This window comes from Dermacentor silvarum, chromosome 8 (genome assembly GCF_013339745.2).
Source record: "Dermacentor silvarum isolate Dsil-2018 chromosome 8, BIME_Dsil_1.4, whole genome shotgun sequence".
In the NCBI taxonomy this organism is placed as follows: domain Eukaryota; kingdom Metazoa; phylum Arthropoda; class Arachnida; order Ixodida; family Ixodidae; genus Dermacentor; species Dermacentor silvarum.
In genome coordinates, this window is record NC_051161.1 from 113,065,808 (window position 1) to 113,087,927 (window position 22,120).

At 45.6% G+C, this 22,120-nt stretch overlaps 1 protein-coding gene across 9 annotated transcripts in view; it reads right to left on the bottom strand.

Moving 5' to 3' along the window:
- LOC119461623 (sentrin-specific protease 7-like) overlaps window positions 1–22,120 on the bottom strand; it is a 109,069-nt gene that overhangs the window by 33,341 nt on the left and 53,608 nt on the right. For 7 of the 9 annotated variants that reach the window (XM_049671773.1, XM_049671770.1, XM_049671771.1 and 4 more), the window contains 4 exons: window positions 21,346–21,387; window positions 11,076–11,303; window positions 4,720–4,760; window positions 2,908–3,024 (listed from right to left, as the gene is read on the bottom strand). In XM_049671773.1, the coding sequence (XP_049527730.1) occupies window positions 2,908–3,024; window positions 4,720–4,760; window positions 11,076–11,303; window positions 21,346–21,387 (428 nt within the window). The remainder of the gene's footprint in view (window positions 1–2,907; window positions 3,025–4,719; window positions 4,761–11,075; window positions 11,304–21,345; window positions 21,388–22,120) is intronic. The other 2 variants (XM_049671774.1, XM_049671775.1) reach the window with 2 other exon arrangements.

Here is a 22,120-nt window from a genome sequence, read left to right on the forward strand (position 1 = left end):
AATGAATATGTTTCTTCACATGGGAACATCAGTGATCTGGCCCATTGCCTGTAATGTTATTTTTTCTGCTCGTGCACTTGCATTTACCTTGATCGTACAATTTGGTCTATGAGCCCATTTAAAATGCATGCGAATATATATAACAGGAGAATTCACGAGCGCACAGCGTAAAAAAAAAGCACAAGTACGAGGAGACACACCTTGCATTAGCGCTAAAATAACATAATAGTGTCGAGACTGGTAACATTGCAATCGCAAATGCAGTAATAGGGAAATGGTTTGAAGAGGGATTTATTGCATAATTTATTTTTCCTGACGCCGAAACAATGTTCGTTCTTGTGGAAAAGAAATACAGTCGAGTCCCATTACAACGAAATTCACAGGACACATGAAAAATTTCGTTGTGGCGGAACTTCGTTGATGCGAAATTAGTATGTATATACGTACGCCAAACGGCAAAGCCGCAAACGAAACCAAAACCATCGTCTGGGAAATCTTCGCAATGGCGTGGGGGCAAAGGTTGAGATGTACCTAAGGCGGTCAATAAAGTGTCAACTTCACGAGAGAATGCATTTCGCGCCGCTGTTACAGCATTTTTCGTACACTGCGGCCGACGCCTAACTCAACGCGCGTGCCCGGCCGATCGCGAAACACTCATTTTGCGGCGCATGCACCGTCGCAACGAAGCGGTTTGAATTATCACAATTTCATTGCATATTTATGACAAAGTTGGCAAACTTGGCAAGCTTGCGCTTACCGGAAGTTTTATTTCCAGACGTCGGTCAGCCTGGATTTCTCACGCTTCACGGCAAGCAAAGGTCTTACGCGAATCTCACAGTCTGTTAAAAGAGCCATCACAATGTCATTGTCGTGGACTCTGATAACTTTTAAGATGAAGTCAAAAGGATCCATTACTTTCAAACCAGTTGCTGGAGTCAGTGTGTCTAGACTCTAGCGGGTTGTCATTTTTCCCAGACAACAAGACGTTGGCATCCTGTTGACAACAGCGGATGCGGCGTGGCCGCCGTATCTAGAAAGCAATCTGCGCTGTGCACAAAGTGCGTGCCCGCTCAGGCATCAGCTTCAAAGCGGTCTGTGATGTGGGCAAAGTGCAACTAGTGCCTGTAGAGTCGTGTGCGCTGTGCTCTCGACCTTTAGTTCGCGTTGAAGCGAGAGACGGCACGGAGGTCAATTCGCTCGCTGCTATTGCCGCGCCTTCTCATTCCAGCATGTTGACACCGAGTTTCCGCGGTAATCGAGCGAGATGTGTTCCATGTTTACCTGTGCGCACGTGACACCGTGCTTGGTAATTTAGTTAGTAAGCGAATGTTTACAAGTTCATACGGCCTATAAAACTACGATCCTACGAGAACACACAGCACGCACAAAGCTACGAGCCACCGACGCACCTACACTGCCTAAACACTGCCCCCAATGCAGATCGCTTTCAAGATATGGCCCATGCGACCGCACGCCGCCGCGCAGTACGTAGATAGTCTCCTAGCTTTCTATGGATACAATGCTTTGTTACCGATGTTTTATTGTTAGTTTATGTTCGTTAAATTCGTTTTATCAGAACAGCGGTCTCACATTTCAGTGAGTACATTCGATGATGCCTCTGCGGCTAGCACAACTGTTCGTTAGAAAGCGGTACTATAGTGGCATTGCCTGTTTGGTGCCATTACGATAACGCCACGGCATACACTGATACATACATCATTGCCCCCTCCAACGACGGACGTTTTTCTCATCGATGCCAAAGTACCACCCGGCTTGAACGTTTGACGATGCCTCTGCGACTAGCACAACTGTTCGTTAGAAAGCGGTACTATAGTGGCATCGGCTGTTTGGTGCCATTAGGATGACGCCACGCCGCACGCTGATACACCATCGCCCCCTCCAAAAACTATCGGCCTAAATTCGAATAAATACGGTATGCTTTTTATCGTTACTTTGGTTTGAAAATTTTCGCATGAAAAACCAAAAACCGTTATGAACGCTTACGAACCATTTTCTTGTTTTTGTTCCGGAGCAGAACCGGAACAGAACGTTGTTCAGTGGAACGGAACTAAAACCAGAACGAAAAGCATTTTGTTGCAACACCCTGGTTGTAGCATTCTGACCCTGTTGGAGTTCAGCCACGGAGGACAGGAATCGAACAGATGACCTAGTGCCCAGCAGTGCAACTTTGGTGGGTTAGAAGTAGTGGTGGCGCAGCATCTAATGTGCGTGCGGCATATTTCTGTGGATGGAAAATTGCACCATGCAGGTCAAGCTTGACCCTTTAAGGACGAATGTTGCCTGCAGAGAAAATTTACATTTTCCTTTTCTTGCCGAGTGTTGGTATTGTATACGAAGTTTCTGGCTAAATGCCTTCGGCCAACACTGAATGACAGGCAGCAAGCGTCATTTGTTGGCTTAGAGCTGCGACATGGTATGAGGAAGCTTGGCACGTGACATTTTTTTTAAAGCACGTTCAGATGAGACAGACCGATGCAAGACCTCCGGCTGCAGTGGTATCACACATGTTATGTAAAGCAAATTAAATGTACACTTAGGGGTCACATATGGTGAGGAGCTGTCAATACAAATTCCAAACGAAGCCATAGGTGGCCTGGGGTTCAAGCCCACTTCAGTTTTCATCCTGGAGGTTCCTCCCCTGTTGCTCAAAAAGTTTCTGTGAAATATTTTTTCTTTTCATTGATTATGCTTATGCACATTTAGATTTAAAAAAAAAAAAACTTTTTTTTGTCTGGTGTTTATGTGCCTCGTTAACACAGCCCTGGCGTCTCTTAGCATTGTTAAAGATCTTGCTCCCCAGCTGCCTTCCTTGGCAAAACTTGCCAAGCTTGTGCGTGTGGCGTTCACTCCTTCGTGCACAGCAACAACACTACGAGAATGACTCACTTGAGGTAGAAGTCGATTATGACATCGTTGAGGAACTGCCCTTCCCGCAGGCAACGCAGGTCCGCACTGTGGACAGCGATGCCACCAGTCTTGGGCGGTGCAGGATACACCAGCAACCTGCCACAAAACAAACATAATTTACTTTTAACATACTGCAGCCCTCAAAACAGTACAAATGCGTGCCTGCCAAGCATTCTGTCCTGTACAGATAACATCATAGTCGAGACTAACCCTCTACGGTCATGTGTTCGACCTTGTCTGTTCGGCTTCTCCTGACTTACGTGCTTACTTGCCTGTGCCGTTTCCTTTTTCTTTGCGTTTCTTGCGGCACCTTCCGAGACATTTTTAACTATTGATAACTGCCCTTCACAGCCTTTGTGTGTGAACACGGCAATTCTTTAGCGCCACATTCGAAGGAATTTATATGCGTCTTTCGTGGTGTGACGTTGCAAGAAAATGATTTTATCGGCGCACGTTTTATGGAAAGAACTCGGGTGTGTTTAGTCAACCTGAATATAACTATAGTGCCGAGGGGGAATATATTACACCTTCAGACGATCGGCAGACATCTCCAGGTGAGAGCACTCGAGAAGAAAGTGACACTAAGGACTCCGGAGAAAGCAATTCATCGTTAGACTGGCTTTAACATTTTCCAAAAAGGCGAAAATTTTTTCACGGCACAGCGTGGTGGCATCAGCCACATCGCAAGTCGAGGCAGTGCCGTTCATAGAGTTTCTTACAATAATTACTAGAGGGAACTATGGCGCTGTGATTGTTCAACCACCACGGGAATGATCATTAGTACGTGGATTTGTCTGATCTTCGTGCTTGTGGATTCAGACGTTCTTGTGGCTTTGTTTATTATTCTTTGCCTGCCTTCATTATCCTAAATTTCAAAGCAATCTATATTTTTCCAAATGCAGAAGACTCAGCGAACACACACAATCGCTAATAATTACAGTGGTTCAGCGGGAATGATCATTAGTACATGGATTTGTCTGATCTTCATGCTTGTGTATTCAGACGTTCTTGTGGCTTTGTTTCATTATGCTTTGCCTGCCTTCATTATCCTAAATTTTAAAGCAGTCTATATTTTTCTAAATGCGGAAGACTCTGCGAACACACACAATCGCTACTAATTACAGTGATTCAGCCTGTCGAGGTGGTCAAATTGAAATGTGCCAAGCGTCTCAACAGGCTGGCTTGCCCCCAAGAAATTCGTAAGGGTGTTGTTCTATGCCGCATGTCAGTGCAAGCGTCCGTGGTGCAATGGTTTCAATATCAGACTTCCGTACTAGAGGTCCAGGGTTTGAATTCTGCCGTCGGACAATTTGAATAATGTTCATTTAATTATTTAAAACACAGTATGGTGTTAAAGATAAGTTTAAAAAGTCATGAAGCTGTTTGAACCCAGATGGACGAAGTTTAGGCAAATCCATGCACGACCCATTATTCCCATGCAGCTCCTGTATAGACACTGCCGCCACAGCGCCCTCTAGTAATTATTATATGAAACTCTACAGTTCAGTTCCCCTCCACATGACAAAAAGTCATCCTGGTACACACTAACCGGTAGGCATACGATGAGTGACTATGGCTTAACAGTTAGCCAATACATTAGGCTCTATGCAAACTGAGTTAGGGATTTGTCGCAACTACGTTTTAACTTTTAGCACATTTTAAGCGAGTACGTATAAACTAGGTTTCACTGTAGTAATATGAGCACCTTTTAGGTCTCGTTCATGTAGCCAGCATTCCACATCATTTCAAGACATGCTAGAGAAATGACAGGGCACGGAGAAAGTTACTCACTTTATATTTGGTCCCGACGAACTCTCCTCTTGTGATGACCCCTGCGTAACCGCAAAAAAAGTCCGCTGTTGCAATTCCCACAAAGGCTGGGTAACAGATGTTCTTTTCCATTGCGATTTCAGGTACAGGCAAGCAGAGCTCATGAATTGGTGTTGCTGAATCGCAGAGATGACAGGCCCCCCTCTTACGATTTTTTTACAGACCAGTAGAGGTTTATTACTCATCTGTTGCTCTATGCTTGCTGAACTACTCAGCAAGCAGCAGCTACTACTCGGCGGCAGTTGCGTATGGCGACGGCTGAGGGCTGCCGCGCAGGCTGATAGTTTTTTTGTGCACTGTGTTCTTGTCACTTAGTTTGCAATGAAGCGACTTTGCTGCTGCTGCTGCTGCCGCGCTTCCTCACGCCAGCACTTTGACAGCTAGTGTCCACAGTCATCGAGTGAGATTTCTTCAAGTATGCCTGTGCCATTAACACCATGCTTGTTAATTCAGTTAGTAAGTGAATGTTTACAAGTTTATACGACCGATAAAACTACTATCCTTACTTCGAATAGCTGTCTAATAATTTGCTATTGCAATCGATGCTCCGTCTTTCGGGAGAAACTATGACTTTTTTTTTTAGGATTCAAGGGGCAGTGTGCTACTGTTCAAAGCCAGCTATGCCTAGCGTGTGGAAATGGTGCAGAAACTATAGGGCATATTTTGTTACTGTGTTGCAGTATCAGGTGAGTGAAGATGTGGTTCCCCTGCCCAAGGCCTTGGGCTTTAAGGATAACAGAGGAAAGGTAAACGAGTCTGCAGTAGAGAGTAGTACCAGATGGCTGGAATATTGGTGGTTCAAAAGCCGCAAACATAGCAGATTTTATGGCAATAAATTTCTATCGAGTATGACGGTTTGTTAACATTAACCACAGGTCTTAGGGGCCAATAATAAATACAGTAAAAAGGATAAAAATAAAGAGCTTGGTAGCATCAGCCACAACCTCATTTCAAAATGGATGCTCATGAACAACCATCAATCCAGAGAATTTGAACAATGCAATAACCCAAGACATTGACCGCCACATTAGCTTTTGTATTCTGAACCTAAATGGCTGTCCAATCCCTCTGTTGGGACCGTAGTCGTTGATTAAGTGCAGAGAAATGCCAGACGTGACCAGTAGCATACCTGCCAAGTTCGGCGAACCTAAACACCGGCAGTGGGGGGGGGTCAGTTGGTTACACAACCCCCCCCCCCTCCCCCAACGTCGATATTTTCAAGTACTGCCCGGAGAACTTAATTACAATTTTATTTACCGATATACAAATGACCAGATGAACATCAAGGTCTTACTTTTGCAAGCATTTTGCTGTTGTTAATTTTGCCTTCAAAAATTCTTTAAAATTTATTTAAATTCTCCGTCTTACGTCCTACAACCACACACTGATTATAAGGCAGACAGTAGTGGGGGACTCCGGATTAATTTGGACCACCTGGGGTTCTTCAACGTGCATCCAATGGACCGCACACGGGCGTTTTTGCATTTCGCCGCCGACAAAATGCGGCCGCCGCGGCCTAGATTTGATCCCGCGAACTCGTACTTAGCAGCGCAATGCCAAAGCCACTAAGTAACCATGGCGGATGTTGAAAAATTCTCCAGATAACGTTTGATTGTAAGAAATTCCATCTCTTTCACATTTTGCGAGGTTCACGTTTCCCAGCGTCTTGAACGAGGGACACATGGACGAGCGGCACTGCGTCCGAGCTCGAATTTTTCCCGATGTTAAATTGCCGCTCGCACTCTGCATTGCTCTGTGGTATCAACAAAATACCCAGCGCCACTTCGGCTGAGCACTACATTAAAAATGCTTGATACTTTTCACATTAGTGCTCCTCGCTTTTAAAGCCATGACTGACCGTAGGCCTACGCCATGCCAGAGCGGCTGACATCGAGGAGAACGATGGTCTAGTGTTGCTAGTTGTGGAAGGTGGCATTCGCTGGCTAGCTTAATGCAACTAGGGCCACTATGGCACCCAACAACCCTGTCAGCGCAAGGAGCGGCTCTGCAGTTAACAAAATAGCGCATGTATAGGGTTTCCCGACTACTTTCTTAACAATGTTTTGCGTGATGAATTTCTAACTTGAATAGATTGGGTTGGATTTTTGTTGAAAATGTGGCCTGACAAAGCGCTAGACGCGGGAACGGGACACAACAGCAATTTCCGTGAGGTTTTCCTGTCAACCGTACAACCGGAAGAAGTGGTCTACATCCGGGAGTCTTCCGGGTAATCCGGGAGACTTGGCAGGTATGCAGTAGGTAAGAGTCCTTAAAAAAAAAAAAAAAGCTTTCCAGTGGGAATCCAAAAATGGTTTGGATGAGCAAACAGGAAAATGTACAGAACAGAAAAATTATCGAGTAAAGGGGAAAAAAAAAATAAAATCTATTGAAATGCAACTTCACTAAGCAGAAATTGGGTTTTTGCAGGGATGGGCAATTTCCCCATGTGACATGATCATCTGAGAAATAGTTAAGGGGGCCTTAACAGTAGTGTTTTTTGTTACTGTTCCTGTTTATGTCCAGTGTTTGCGTCTGTCTCTATTGTAAGAGAAGATGGAAGCACTGTGTGATATGAGAACTATAAGACAGTTCTGTGCAGCTTTGTAGGACAGCTGACTTACAAGGATGTGAAAAAAAAAAAAAAACGCTTAACCTTGCACTCGGCCGCGCAACGCTTGAAACAGCAAAGCTGGGCGATCGTAGCCTAGCATTTTCCGGAAGTGCGCGCGAACTTTTCATCTTATTACTCATGATGATGATAATTTCTTTTCGCGTGTCTCGGACTTACGGCCGTCACTGCACGTTGCATAGCGCAGCTTGCAACACCGACACCGCATTCCAGGAGACCTGCTCCGTGAATCCGTCACTCTCTCTCTCACATTCTCATAGCACACAAAACCTCTTCACTTCGCAGAGCACGAGCATACGAACGGCACGCGCCAGCTGTGGACGAAGATGACGACGCTCGAACACAATCATATGGTTCGCATAAATGCATGTTCTGCAAGTGTGGCTGTAGAGCCTAGTGGTTACAACGCTCGCTTTGGGACCGGGGGTGCGCGGGTTCAAATCCCGCCTCAGCAAGAAAGTTTATTTTCTTTCTTGGTAGCTTCTTGATACGCACCACGAACCACAAATTACAGCTGGTTTAAACAGCTTCGCTGTTAAAAAGGTCCATTGATTAATTCACTGTGCGAGCCATTTCGTGAGACAGCGACAGCAGCAAGCAGCAGCCACGGGCAGCAAAGTCTGGGAAGCCTCGCTAAGAAAGCTTCAGACTGAAGAAACAGTCCAAGTGCTTCAGCCGAAACACACACACACACATATGTGCATCTGAGAATGGACCTCTTGCATTCCTTTGTAAGTTGGCTGCCCTGCAAAGCTCCGCTGACCTGCAAAAAATCTCATACACAGTACAGTTATACAAGAAACGCCGAGTTCTCACGTTAAATACCTGCTTTTGCTGTCATGCTGCCTCAGGTTATAATTTCTTGTCTAGTCCACGCAATCTTACAAGATATTTAGTGCTGCTGCGTCTTAGCAACGATTGGTGTAAACATTTAGAGATGGGCGCACAGCTATCTCCTGTCAAGAAGAAAACTACATTTGTTTGTGAAGGAAGCGTTCCTTGGTAATGAATCAGAGAGACAAAGCTATTTATTCCTCCTCTTTCCTTGTCTGGTTTTTCGCATTTTACCACTGGCCTCATTTATTTCTTTTATGTTGGTGCTACATTATGGGCGAAAGTTACCAGCGTGACCGCACTCTCTGGGCACAATATTTTTCTCTTTTGTAACATCGGCCGAGCGCCTGAGAGGTAAAACTTCAACTGTTACTCTCTGGTAACGAGGACTGAAAACGCTTTTGGATGCCCGCGACGAATGCCAGCGGATATCAAAATGACTAGGGGAGTGAGCCCAGAACAGCTACGGCTATAGCACCTGTATGTTTCTGCGTTTCTGCATTTCTGGCCTGCCATGTCACTGACATACCTGTACGTTCACTAATCTCTCCTGTCGACTGTGTGCAGTAACATGAAGTTGGCGAGCTCCCAGATTGTTTCACCATCTGTTGTATATTTCTAGAAGCATATTTTCTCATCTCTCTCGGTTTGCTCAGTCTGTGTTTTTTTGTTAGTGCGCTGCAGAACACACTCTTAGGCCTAAAACATATTGGCTAGTCTACCCTTATCTGTGTTGCCTTGGCATCATCAACTAAATGTGCCACCGCACCCTGAACTTGAGAAGCCACCACAATTGTACAGTACCCCTAGCTGCAGATGAAGAATGCTGTTTTGCAGTATCCTACATGACGCTGTCTTGAACATGTGAACATTAGCACGATGCTACTAGCCTCAACACAGATCGTTAGAAGCTGGTGGTGTACATAAATAAAAGCTAGTGAAATTCACAGTAGTAGGGGAAAAGACAACAAAACATACACGCATCAAAATAGCATTCCTAAGCAAGCACACGCTCTCTCTCTATCACTTTTATGACATAATATATTGATTCCGACTACTGTACCTTTTGGCACAACAGTCAATGACACTGGTTACCACACTACCTTATCTTTCATTGGCGGCACAGAAAGTGTCAGTTGCCATGCAGGTCGATTAACGTGTTTGAATCACTGACCACCGAACATTCAATAAATGGCCAAGAGACACTCAATGCACACACGCAATCTAATGTAAGCAGAATTACATGCAAAGAACGTGCAACCGCAACAGAGAAGGGGGCTAAGCAGTGACAGATGTCGGGCAAAGAGCAAAACAGCCAACTTAGTTCGCTGCACAAAAACAAAGACACCGCTAAAGTAAACAAGCAAGCAAAAAAAAAAAAGAAAGAAGGACTCCTACAAACTGCACGTGCTTTTGATGTGCTTATTTCCGCACATGCTAGAATCCCATACACGAACTGCCAGCAAGTCGGTCAGCTTCGTCAATTGACAAGAACTAGGTAGCCTGATGTTGGAAAAATGTGACAACTGCATGGAATGCGTTTCTAACACAATTCCCACATAGCCAGGACTGATGAAAGTGAGTTTGTCCATGTGCTTACCAACTGAAAACATGCATATGCAATTTGGCCATGTCTGCAACATAGTTGTTGCACAGTGGCTGTGTCGCTGTGCAATGCACCATCAAAAGTACATTATACATTGCATGCAGCTGCTGCTGCTTATTGGTTCCTCCTGGACAGGAAACTATATCGCAATCAAATGGCTGGCAGCTGAAAATGGTCATTAGTCCTTACTGGGCACAGTCTGCAATTTGGTATTAAGGATTTGGAACAGATTCTGAATACACCAGATTGCACGAAGAATATAATCTTCGAGTTTACCATGGGTAGTGCTGTTGACTCGAGCACAAATAATGTTGGGAATGCACGTTTCGAATTTACGTGTTCCCTTGACGTGATGTGAACAGTGGGCATGAGCGGTGAAGAGGACATGTCAATGTTGGAAAAAAGCGAATGCTTCTTGCAACCAATACCTACATGCAACTGGCAATTTCCTGGCATTCCTGGCCTTGACTCCCCCCCCCAAAAAAAGCGCTCCAAAGGCTGCCAGAAGGTAAAAAGTCAGGGCTACCTGTGCAACTACTAGGAGCTACAAATTCTTGACAGCAAACAGATGCCAGTACTGTTTAATGTATTTCACCTCAGTGCTGCTTTAGGACCGCTTTTGTGCACCATGGCATGGTGCAGCCAAGGGCAAAAGTGAAGCACCGTCAGAAGGAAGGCGAGGGTCTCACAGGAAACTCAACGAGGCTCAAGGGGTTTTGAACCATGCAACAAAATCTTCAAACGGCTGCAGTGCACGCACAAAGACACAGCAAATACAGGGCATACAGGAACAACACACCGCGCTTTTCCCGCTGGTTCTGTGCATTGTCCCACATACATTCTGTGTCCATGCTCCTTTGAAGGCAACCTATCAACAAGTGCACGCAACTGCTCTCACGAACACAAAGCTGACAGGATTGGCGCCGAGTAGGCCAAAGATGGCAGTCTGCTGTAAAAACGGAATTCCGGGCAGCAGACCCCACACCCACGGAGATTTCAGAACAGACAAATGAACAGGCCCACCCAATGCTGCATCTTGCCCCCCTCCCACTTAAGACAGCCACTCACAACACCTCACTCCACAATCTCGAGACCCCTAGTGCAGTAAAGAAGCAGGCTAGTGCACAGTGCGGCATAAGCAAGCATTAAGAGAGGAGGTATCCAGTGCTCCACCACCATTCGCAACAAGCAGTCATGCCTGGCACGAACGTCTGTTGCTCGCCGTGCTTGTGAGCATTGCAACCTAACCTGTTCGCTGGACGTCACGACCGAACTGCTGCCTGATGCCGCAAGGACAGCTGAGGAGGACGAGGAAGAGGAAGACGAACGGGTAGCTCGCGTCACAATAGTAGCGGAGCTGGGCACGTTGTGAATCACAACGTGCGTCACGGCAGGCATGGAGCCGGCCTGCGGCTGTGCTGCTGGTAGAGCCACCGACGTCGCCACCGCTTCGCTCGCTCTCTGCAGACACGCATGCTGGGTGTTGAGACAGGGGACAGTGCAACGAGCCACAGTGACCGAAGTGCCATGAATGCAGACCGACGGTTGTTGGTGCAAGACCTGTAGCCCTGTTTCAGCTCTGTGTGCTCAAATTGACAGCCAAGACAAACACAACACAGCAGATTCCCAAACAAAATTTACTACAAGGAACTTTGGTGCTAGTATCTACAGGCGCTGCGCGCAAGCATGGTGGTCCACCCAGATTTTGGCACGGTGGTTAGTACAAGAATTCGCTAAAATCTGGTCCTCCTTGCTTATAACTACTTTGTGACATTGCAAACTGAGCATTTTCAACAACATATTGCATTTAAAAACAATTTGCAATAATTAGCATGTGCGCTTAGAGTTGCTGCTTTCACGCATATAGAACAGTGTCATCGTTTGAAAATCCAAAAACATAAAGCAAAACAAACAAAGTCAGGAGAACACTTAACGTGATCAAGCAGAAAGATTACACAAATCCACGTACTTTCCACCACAGTCATGGTAGCTCAACGATTATTGATTATTAAACAAGACCTTCAGTTTTGGATCCAGCAACCGCAGTACAACGCCACTGCCGTTATTGCAATGTCATGAATCCCACTGTATATTTGGGTAATTCAGCCATTATTGGGCCCAAAGGCTTCGAAAGTTACCAGGTTGAGTATTTCAAAACTTAATATTTCATGTACCTTTTAATGTATGCAAACATATTGCTGTGTCATGCAGGCATTTACTACAGGGCAGTTTGTCTCGGGCACTACAATATTTTTGGGCAAGAGAACAAAGTCTAAGCAAAAATATGGCCTGACAACTGCCTCTACTGCTTTTAAATGTAAGTTCAACACATCCAGTACATCTAATAAAAAGTTATTTGAAGACATACTCCATTATGCAGGAGGGTTTAAGGCAGTGCGTATTTGGCAAAATGGCAAGATGAATCTGGGCCAACAAGCAGACAGCAATCTGAAGAAAGGCTAATATGCAAGCAGGGTGTGCCTAAAAATAGCCCAAGATTACTGTTCTGGGCTACCCGAGGTTAGGCATAAGCCAAAGAAGAGAGAACATACATCAAAATACCGTACTAGAAAAGAAAGAAAGAAAAACCAACAGGGCTTAGCATAGAGTTACAACAAGGTAGTGGAGACTTCTGCAGGCCAACTCAAAGCCTAAACCTGCTCACAAGTCAAATCAAAATCGAATCATAGGGATTAATGTGCCGAAGCCACACACTGGCTATGGGAGACGTCATAGGGGAGGACCCGGATTAAGTTTGACCACCTAGGGTTTTCTAACGTACACCTAAATCTAAGCATACGAGTGTTTTTGTTTTCTACCTCCATCGGAATGCGGCTTATGTGGTAGAGAATCGAACCTAAGACCCCGTGCTCATAAACATAAAGCCATAGCCACTGAGGCACTGTGCATGAATCTCATAAATAAAAATCACCGCCCCTTCCACTCCGTGAAGATGGTCGAACAGCGAAGCTGCCCCAAATGGCGCTACTTGCGGGGGATGGGACGTGTCGGCGTCCACGGGCGACGGCGTTCCTCAGGCTTTTTCTACGGCGTTCCCACACAAGAGTCCTTGACCAAAGCTCCGTATATACAACCAATGCTAACGCAAACTCCTCTCACACCCCACTCCTCCGTTGACCTACTTATTTTCCTACACCACCATTGGTTGGCACACCTCACGCTCTCCCTCTCCAACGCGAGTATTGGACGGCGCAACTTATGCAACCCCCCATCCTCGTTCTCCTTTTCATCTGCACCCTCTCACAGCATTCTCACAGGGTTGAGCTCTTCTTTTCCTCTCCTCTCCTGCTAGGTGACGTGGCCCCTTTTTAGCGAAAGGACGACTGGTCCGCATAAACAGCTTCGCTGTAGAAATATCACCGCCCAAGCACTCCGTACAGATGGTTAACCAGCGAAGCTGAAACGTGTGGCCCCGGTGTTTATCACTGGGTTAATCCCGACGGTTCATTAGTGTCTTCCTCAATTAATGGCACGTCTGTATTTTTTATGAGGTTACGCACACGTTCGGCTGCGACGGAGAGAACGTCACTGACGGTATGCTTGCAGTCCGCCGTTATCACATTGCCGCTTGCGATTCTTCACAATTGCTTCAATATTAAATCTGTCAGTCATGTAAGACAATGAATGACTCATACCCCTGTAAATGCAGCCTCCCCATTACGACGACAGAAGAGAAATTCTACGCTGGAATGATGAGCGGCAACGAAGCCATCTGTGGAAGAAGCCGACTCAACGCGGGTGCAGTGGCACGAGCGCGTTCGCGTGGCTTGCGCCGAGGGGCGCCAACGAGCCAGCTGTGGAAGACAACACCTGAGCCGCTGCTGACGATGATAGTTTCTGTGTACAGGCGACCGACGCACGAATAGGCTAGCCACGTACAGCTTGGCTGTAAAATTGAAGGACTGCCCCAATAGGGGCAGCCAGAAACTGTTCAGCAGAAGAGAGCTCCTCGTCTGGACCAGAATTGCAAACACAGAAATACCTGGAGAACAGTTGCATGGCTGGCTGCCTGCGATTTGATTGGATTGTTCCAACTATACACATCACAGTCTACCAAGCTGGTAGTCAGCATTGTGTAACAACCCCAGTGATTGTAAAAATTGTTGGAGGCAGGCCTATTTTGTGTCCAGCATCATACACAAGGCTGGCTGCATGCCAAGCAAATGCCTGTGCCTCAACATGTGGGTTTAAGTCCCCCGGTGTCAGGCTTGATCTTAGATGCACTGATATCTGCACACCCTGTCTGCATATTAGGCGCTTATTCATGCATACAAGTTTTCCTAAAAGAATTCAAAAGAAGGAAAAGGACACAGTTGCCGATTGGTAATTCAGACTCGACGGGGACTGCCAAGAAGTATGAATAAACGGAAGTCCGAAATACCGGATTCACCAAAAATTTAGTGATTTTATTCGACAAGTGGCCTGAAAAGATGTGCCGTATTCTCAAATCGTCACTTTTGGGGATACCGTCAATTTCGTGTGCCCAGCGCAAGACAAATCGTCTACGAGTGAGACATTCCTGGCACAGCGCCAAGCACGCTTCCTTTCGCGTGATCAGCACAAGATGCATTGTCTACGTGTGACATGACGACATTCTTGGCACAGTGCCAAGCACGCTGTTATCACAGTGGAAACGCTGCCTGCTTCGATTCTCAGATACACACGGCTGCTTGGTCCACATGTTTTGTACGTGTGCAGCCTTTGAAAAATGTTATTTTGGTTATAGTGTGGTACCACTTATAGTACTGATATTTGAGGCTCTGCCAACTTATGCTATAAGCAGTCTATGCTGTACTAGGTTTTGAATACAATATTAAATCGAATCAAGAAAAGAAAACCAAATACCGAAAAGAATATTAAATATCAGAAAATTTTCACAAAATTTAATGCTTACAAATTTAGGCCAACAAAATACGGAGCTGCACAAACTCTGGAGCCTCCTAGAATTGCAGTAACAAAAATGTAGCAAGCTATCAGTAACTTAGGTACATAGAAATCAAGGTATACAGTATGGTCTACTCTTATTAAAGGGAACACCAAATTAGTATGCCAGCACTGATTACAGCTCAGTTCTAGTATAGAAAGTTCGGAAAATGTCTTTTTTTTAACAACTGAATTTATGTTGAATAGAATCAAGTTTTTTCTTTTTTTTTTTTTCTCCCTCTGAAGCTAATGAATTGGTGATGTTACTGTTGTACTGAATACCAATGAGGTTCTCAGTTTAATAGCGGAATTGTGTTTTGCGGCAATCTTTTATTTATTGCCTAGAAAGTTTTGCTTTCCAGTTTTTCTCCAACATATAGAAGGGCTATCCCAACTTTACGGCAGGCGAGTTATCGTTAAGCACATCTACGCGCCCAACAAAAGGACTGCACATAATGCGACTCGATCCCCGCTCCGCTAGTAGTCGGGGCTGAGGGTAAAGAGCAAGAGCTGTCAGCATCGTTTCATTGCCAGGTTTGGTGTGATTTGATATCTGTTCAGAAATCTGGAGGATCACGGCAAGTTCGCGCGACACAGAATCAAGCACAACAGGCTCCGTGGCGCATGTGACTTGTGGCACTGTGCGGGTTTCTACACCGAATGCAATCGAACCCGCTTATGACAAACTTAGTTTCTCCGAAAGTGGTCATTGTATCAGTAGTAAGTTATACGTGGACTCGCCCTTCAAAACGCGCAAAAGCTGACGACACTGTAGTTGGCGTCGGCAGTTACAATTCGACGCTGCTTTGGTCCGAAAATAACATATTCGGCACCTTCATTTTTGTTGCCAGCACTTTTCTGCATCTAGCTGCAATTTTCCATTAAAAACGTCACCTAAAGAGTGAAATGCAATATTTTAGCCCCTTGAAAACAGTGCCTGCAGCCAGTTCCAATTACCTGCCATTTCGAAACTACGAGTGCATTCGCTGCCATTTTTTCTTCAAGAGTTTGATATATTTTACTATCAGTGGAATGAGTGGATTCTACATAGGATAGCAAAGCGCTCTAGCTGGCTGGAAGCGGAAACTACTGTGGCATGCCAGCACTTTGCAAAGGACTTGCCGTTACAGCTGCAGCATTGGGCACTGTGCACGCCGAGAGCTGCGTATTTTAATATCGCTTCGGCCAAAAAATTGCAATGTCCGAAAGGCAGAACGCCACTGCAAGCCGTTATCAGCAATAAAGTAAATGAAGCATTGATGAACCGTAACGGCCAGACTTTTCGCAACTTTGCGTGGCAGCAGCGTGTCGTGCCACATTCACGCTGACTCGGGCAGCAACAATATCGACAGAAACACTTGAGTGGCCGTTGGCGCAAATTGGTCCAAACAGCGTACTATCACGCTCAGTATGAGCAACAAGGCGAAACCGCTTTGACACGCGCTTTCGTGTTGTAGCTCATTACTGAGCGCGATAGTACATAACTTAGCGCACGTGGTGCCGCACAGAGAGCTGCGTAAAATGAGAGTGCCGCCGCTGTAGATTCCGGGATTGGTGCAGCACAGAAAACTCTACTCTAGGGTGCCGCCACTGTGGCCTCCGAGATTGGAGGCTACAGTCACCCGTAAATTGTACCATAGTGTTTCATGCAATTACTAGTGGGAACTGTGGCGCCAGTGTATACGGGAGCTGCGAGCGGGGCAGTTCAGCCAGAATGGGAATTACGGGTAGTACATGAATCTGCCTAAACTACGACCTTCTGGCTTTAAATGGCTTCCCGACTTTGCAAAATGATCATTTTAAAGAAAGCACTGCGTTACAAATAATCAAATAAATGTTATTAAATTGGTCCGATGGCAGGGTTCGAACACAGGACTTCTAGCACAGAAGCCCGATAATTGAAACCCTTACGCCACGGATGCATGGACAAATAGAAACACGGCAATCGGCAGCGATTATGCGTACTTGCAGAGTCTTATTACCTTCTTCATTAGAAAAAGTATAAACTGCTTTAACTCTTTGCGGGTTAACCCAAGGGTGTTCGGGGGGTTAAATTTCGCGATATTTCTCAGTGTGATTCATGTGCATTCTTTGTATACACGATGCGCCATCTCTTGACGGATAAATAAACTTTGTTGAAGTTTACTTCTCTTTTCACTAGGGTGCAGCACAATGTTCAGCACGGCTTCTGGATACCAGAGCTTTCTCACTTGCACGCGGAACAGCACGTTTGCGCAGTTCGCTGAGAAGCATGACCACTTTTTCATCGCGTGCGTTTTACAATGGTGCATTTAGTGAAAGCTTCTAGGGGTTTCCATTGTCAATAGCTTTATTTTGAGGCGCACACAGCTGCAGAATCATGGTGAGAAAGAACAGCGACACCTGCAGTACTGCCGCAACTGCATCCAACAGCTAGTGGGTGACGTGAGGGCTAGAGCCAAAAAGCGGGGCCCATCTGCGCGGAAAGAGTGCAAGGAAACGCTAGATGGGAGGAGCCATTTCATATTCAAGCTCCCAGGCCGAAGCAGCAAGGACCGTGCTCCTTGTAGCGATCGAAAAACAAACGGAGGCAGGAGAGAAACTGTAGTTTTTCTGCAAAACCTGCAGTAACAACCCTGGCCTGTACCCAGGAGAATGCTTCGAGCGGTATCACACGCTGCTCAAATATCGGTAGAGGAGTTGCCTGCAGAATGCAAAAGAAAAAATAAATATCCTCCGAGTTCTTCTTCCACAGTTTACGGTTTTCTTCGCGGCGCCACAAACTGGCAAAATAGTTTCGGACCAGGACAGCCGGAAAGTGGGTAATTGTTTCGGACCGCAAAGGGTTAAGATTAGGCCAATTTAGGCCCAGATAAAGCGTAATAAACGAAGCCAGCAAGAACGTCTGAAGCCCCAAGCACGAAGATCAGACAAATCCTTGTACTACCCATCATTTCCATGGTGGTTGAATAATCACAGCCCCAGAGTTCCCTCTAGTAATTGTAGAAACTATGCCCTTACTGCTTTGCCCTGAAGCAAGCTAGAGGCATGCCTTGAAAGCACAGTTACCCTAGCATGGTTGAAAGCGAGTCACGCGAGTGACTCTCCTCGCACCTTCCTAAATATGCACTCGGCGCTTGCTCATCTTGGCGGTCGGACTGGAGGGGGGTGGGGGTGCGCCTGGTTTGTCCGGGCTTCCGTGCTTCGGAACCTCGCATGCACCCTTCTTTTTACAGCGACCGGGTTTAATGGAGAAACGAATTTGTTTGTTCTAAAAGTACATCGCGTTTGAAAATGTTCGCTATATCTAGACGCATCTTCAATAGGCAGGGTCGGAAAATCATAAATGCCATGAAATGTGGTCATTATAACTGATAGATTATTACATCTGGAATCATTTTAAGTGGGTTCGACTGTATTTTGAAGATTTGAAAAATAGAATAGTAGATATACGATTTGCAAATCGAGTTACTAACATGTTCACTATTCGATTCGATCCGGGGATATTCGAGTGTTTGCACACCCCTAGATATAAGTAGGGCTGTGTGAAGATCAAAATTTTCGAACACGAACCTAATATGAATTTGGTGAAACACCGATTATATGACTTTGAGGGGACCACGCATAACCGTCTTATGATCAAGAAACTAGGAATCTAGGCAGTGACACTCAGTCTTGCCCCCCCCCCCCCCAAAAAAAAAACGGGTACATACCACCTGAATAAGCCTGCACGAGTTTCGTTACTTAAACTTGACCCTCACGTTACATTCGAATAATGAAAAATTGACCATTTCAACACAAATATATTAAATCCCACAATTTTTAGTGTTCTGTTGGCAACCTGAAACCTTGCGTCTCGATCCAATCTATAGAGAAGTCGACCAAAGTCAGAACTTGTTTTTGCTTGGAATCGACGCTGTTTTCGCTGTGCTTGTGACTGCTTACAATGCTTCAATGCCTTGCGGTCTTTTGCAGTTCGACTCCATTTATTCGTGGCATTATGACAACGCAGCACGTTCAGTATGACGGTTGCTATGAGGGACGATTGACGGCAGAAGAGCTGGGAAAGTCTGTCGTGGCTCAGTGTCTCGACGTCAGCGAGTCGACAATTTGCGGATGGCGGGACCAGCGGCAGGCCCTTTAAATGCGAGGGCAGCCAGAGAGCTCTGGAACTTGAGGTGGTCTTATAGTGACCTCGAATGAAAGGTTGTGTGGTTATTTAGGGAAGTAGTTAAATCTCAAACAAGCTCGACGGGACGGTAGACAACTTGATTCTGGGGCGATGACTCTTGGAGAAAGTTTCGCTTTCGCGAGACTCAGCTTGTCCCAGCACTGATCCTCGAAGTATATGGCCGACAGCTCTCTTGGCGCAGATACCGAGCTTAGGACAGCTCCAGAAACATTTGAACACTTGTCGGGGACGCTTTCAGTGTCGAGTCACGCGAAATTTCACGCAAGTGAAACAATCTACGAAAGTGATTGCCCGAGAATACTGCCCAAGGAAAGCTTCGTCTCCTCTTCAGACGATGATGACGAGTGAAGAGAACTAGTTTCGCAATTGCGATTCCTTGAATAAAGGGTACCATTTCTTTTTCCGTTCATCACACGTTACATCTGCGGCTTTGTCTTTTTTTCTATTTCGCGTGACTGGAAAGTCGCCCCTCGCGTTACAATCACGGTCGCGTTACATTCAGGTAAATACAGTATTGCGTGGCTGTTAATCAGCTGGCAGCAGTGTGTTCAAGTGCCAACCTGCGTCTACTTAGGGCTTTTTTTTTTTCTCGGACGGTACCAGAGAGGCTTTGTACAAAGCGGGGTCAGCGTAACATTGCGTCGTATAATTGAGGATTTTAGTACATTATTTCTGTGGGGGTTTTGCCGGGACCGCACCAATTCGTCGTAAAATGTGGGTCGTCGCATGACCGGGGGACGTATAATCAAGGTTCCACTGTACTTAGCTCTGAATATCGAATCGACTATCAAATAATGATGCACACATGCATTTTTTAGCAAGTTGGGTGAATTTGTTATGTTGGAACATTGCAAATTACATTGTCAAGGTTAAAAATCTAGACTAGTAACCTGTTATACTAAAACACTGTATTTGGCTCATGTTAACTCGGAAAATTTAATAATACCCACTAGCTGTCCTCACCAGCCTGAGCCTTATTAAACTGCATCAAATGCCCGTTAACTTGGAGGCATTTGACCCTGTGCCAGTTGTCACTCATCACACTTGCTGTCAAGCAATAAGCTCGGAATTGGGGGTGGCGCTGCAAAAAAATTTAATTAAAAAATTTCAGAAAATACAAAATTACAACAAAAAAAAAGCGCGCCCTCGTTGGGCACTCTTGGCTGGCTGTCCTGCATACTTCAGACGTTTAGTGGCTAAGCATGCTTTACAGGTGAAATTTCGGTAGCAGCACGAAATCGTCACAAAATTCAGCATCAAACTGTCCCAATATTCTTATATTAGATAGAAACAAATGCTAAGAACCATGTTTGCTCCTACACACCCAACAATATAGTCAATATTCGTATCCAACCGAATATTCAATATTTTCAAATATCCATTTTTCTAATTGAATATGAATATTAAAAATATAATATTCGATAATATTCTAACTTTTCGATAATTCACACACCCCTAGTATAAGTTATGGCATAAGTTCTCGTATATAAGCTACCACAGCCGTGGCCTAGTGATAGAGGCCTTGGCTGCAGGAGGTTGTGGGTTCGATTCCCACCGTCGCCGGGCACCCACAAGTTCAAATGGGTACAAGCGTACCCTGGCCTGGTGCTCGGCTTCCTTCAGGAGTGATACGCTTTGGAAAGGAGCCTGTGCCCGAAATTTCCGTTGAAATCCTCGTGAGCACAGAAAAAAGTAATGTTTGGGCCGCTCCCATGGTGGCCATTTCCCATGTGGCGCCCCAAGCACCTATTGAGGTGGAGACGTCTTCGGGTTGAGGACAAACACCCCTTACCAAGCATTGAGGTCCCATAATGGCCAAGCACCAGGCCCGGGAGCACGCTTGTACCTATTTTACCGATAGGTACCCGGCGCCAGCACTTGCCTCTCACAGCCGCAGCGGATTCTCTTCAACAAGGCCGTCTGTGGTTGGACAAGAGGCGTCCAGAGACAACTCCTGAAATCTCTATTGGGCCCTCTTTCGAGATGTAAAGCCCCACGAGAGCCGAGCACCAGGCCAGGGGACATCTCTACCCATTAGAAAAAACTGGTGGGTTTCCGGCTACAGCGGGATTTGAGCTCGGTACCTCCCACATACGAGGCAGATGCTCTACTTCTAGGCCACCGCTATGGTAGCCTAGCGGTGAACGACAGACAACGTAAAGCATTAGAAAAGCAGTCAGTTTTTCGAGTGGCGACTATTCGATTAGATGACCTAATTGAATAGTGACCACTTGATTCGAGGTCCAAATCGAATAGGAAAATATTTGATTTGTTATTTGGAAGTTTCCAATATTAGCACACCTCTAAACTTTAGTGTCCAATGCTACTTCATTATAACGAGCTTTGACTGTATTCCTGTGTGTCAGTTATACGTGGCGTATATTACTGAAGAAAGCCACGTACCTGTGGGGCACAGGAACCATAGCCCGTTTGATGCGTCAGCGTCTGTAATGGGATGAGATGCAATTGAATCACGTCTGGCAGCACTCAGAAACAGGAGCTTGCAGAGAGACCGTAGCAATGCAAATTTCCCACAAGACGTTTTCCATGCACAGTGGAACCTCGTTGATACAATTCTGCGTAATATATCGTTCAGGATTATACGTCCCCCCCCCCATAATACGATTTGGTTGGATAATACGTTGGATGATACGAGTTTCGGATCACGCTTTATTTTCCAGTTCCCGTGACGATCACATCAATGAGGTTCCACTGTATTTAACCTTTTATGAGCCATAAGAAGGTGACAAATTGCAACTTATTCAGAGTGTCACCAAAACTTGCTTAGCGTGGCATCCTTTGCAGAAATGCAGATTGCTACTACACAGTCTTGCCTCTCCATTTATGCACCGACATATACGACATGCTGAAACGCATGAGATATGGATGGCAGCTACAGTGATGGCATTGGCATCTTGTGGCACTTTCTTCCACCTCAACATGTCATAGACGTTTGTAGTTCACAAGTGTTCTTGTTGATAGAATAAAAAGGAGCTTAGCCAGCAGCACACTTCCACGGTATCTTTTTTTGGTGACGGTTTTTCACTGTCTAACCACTGTTACAAATACTGAAAGGTGCAACTAGTGCTTTAACTAGCACTTTTATAAGTTCTTGAACGTGTCACAATGTCATAATAGACTGGCTTGCTTCATTCCCCCTTTCAATTTGAAAATACAG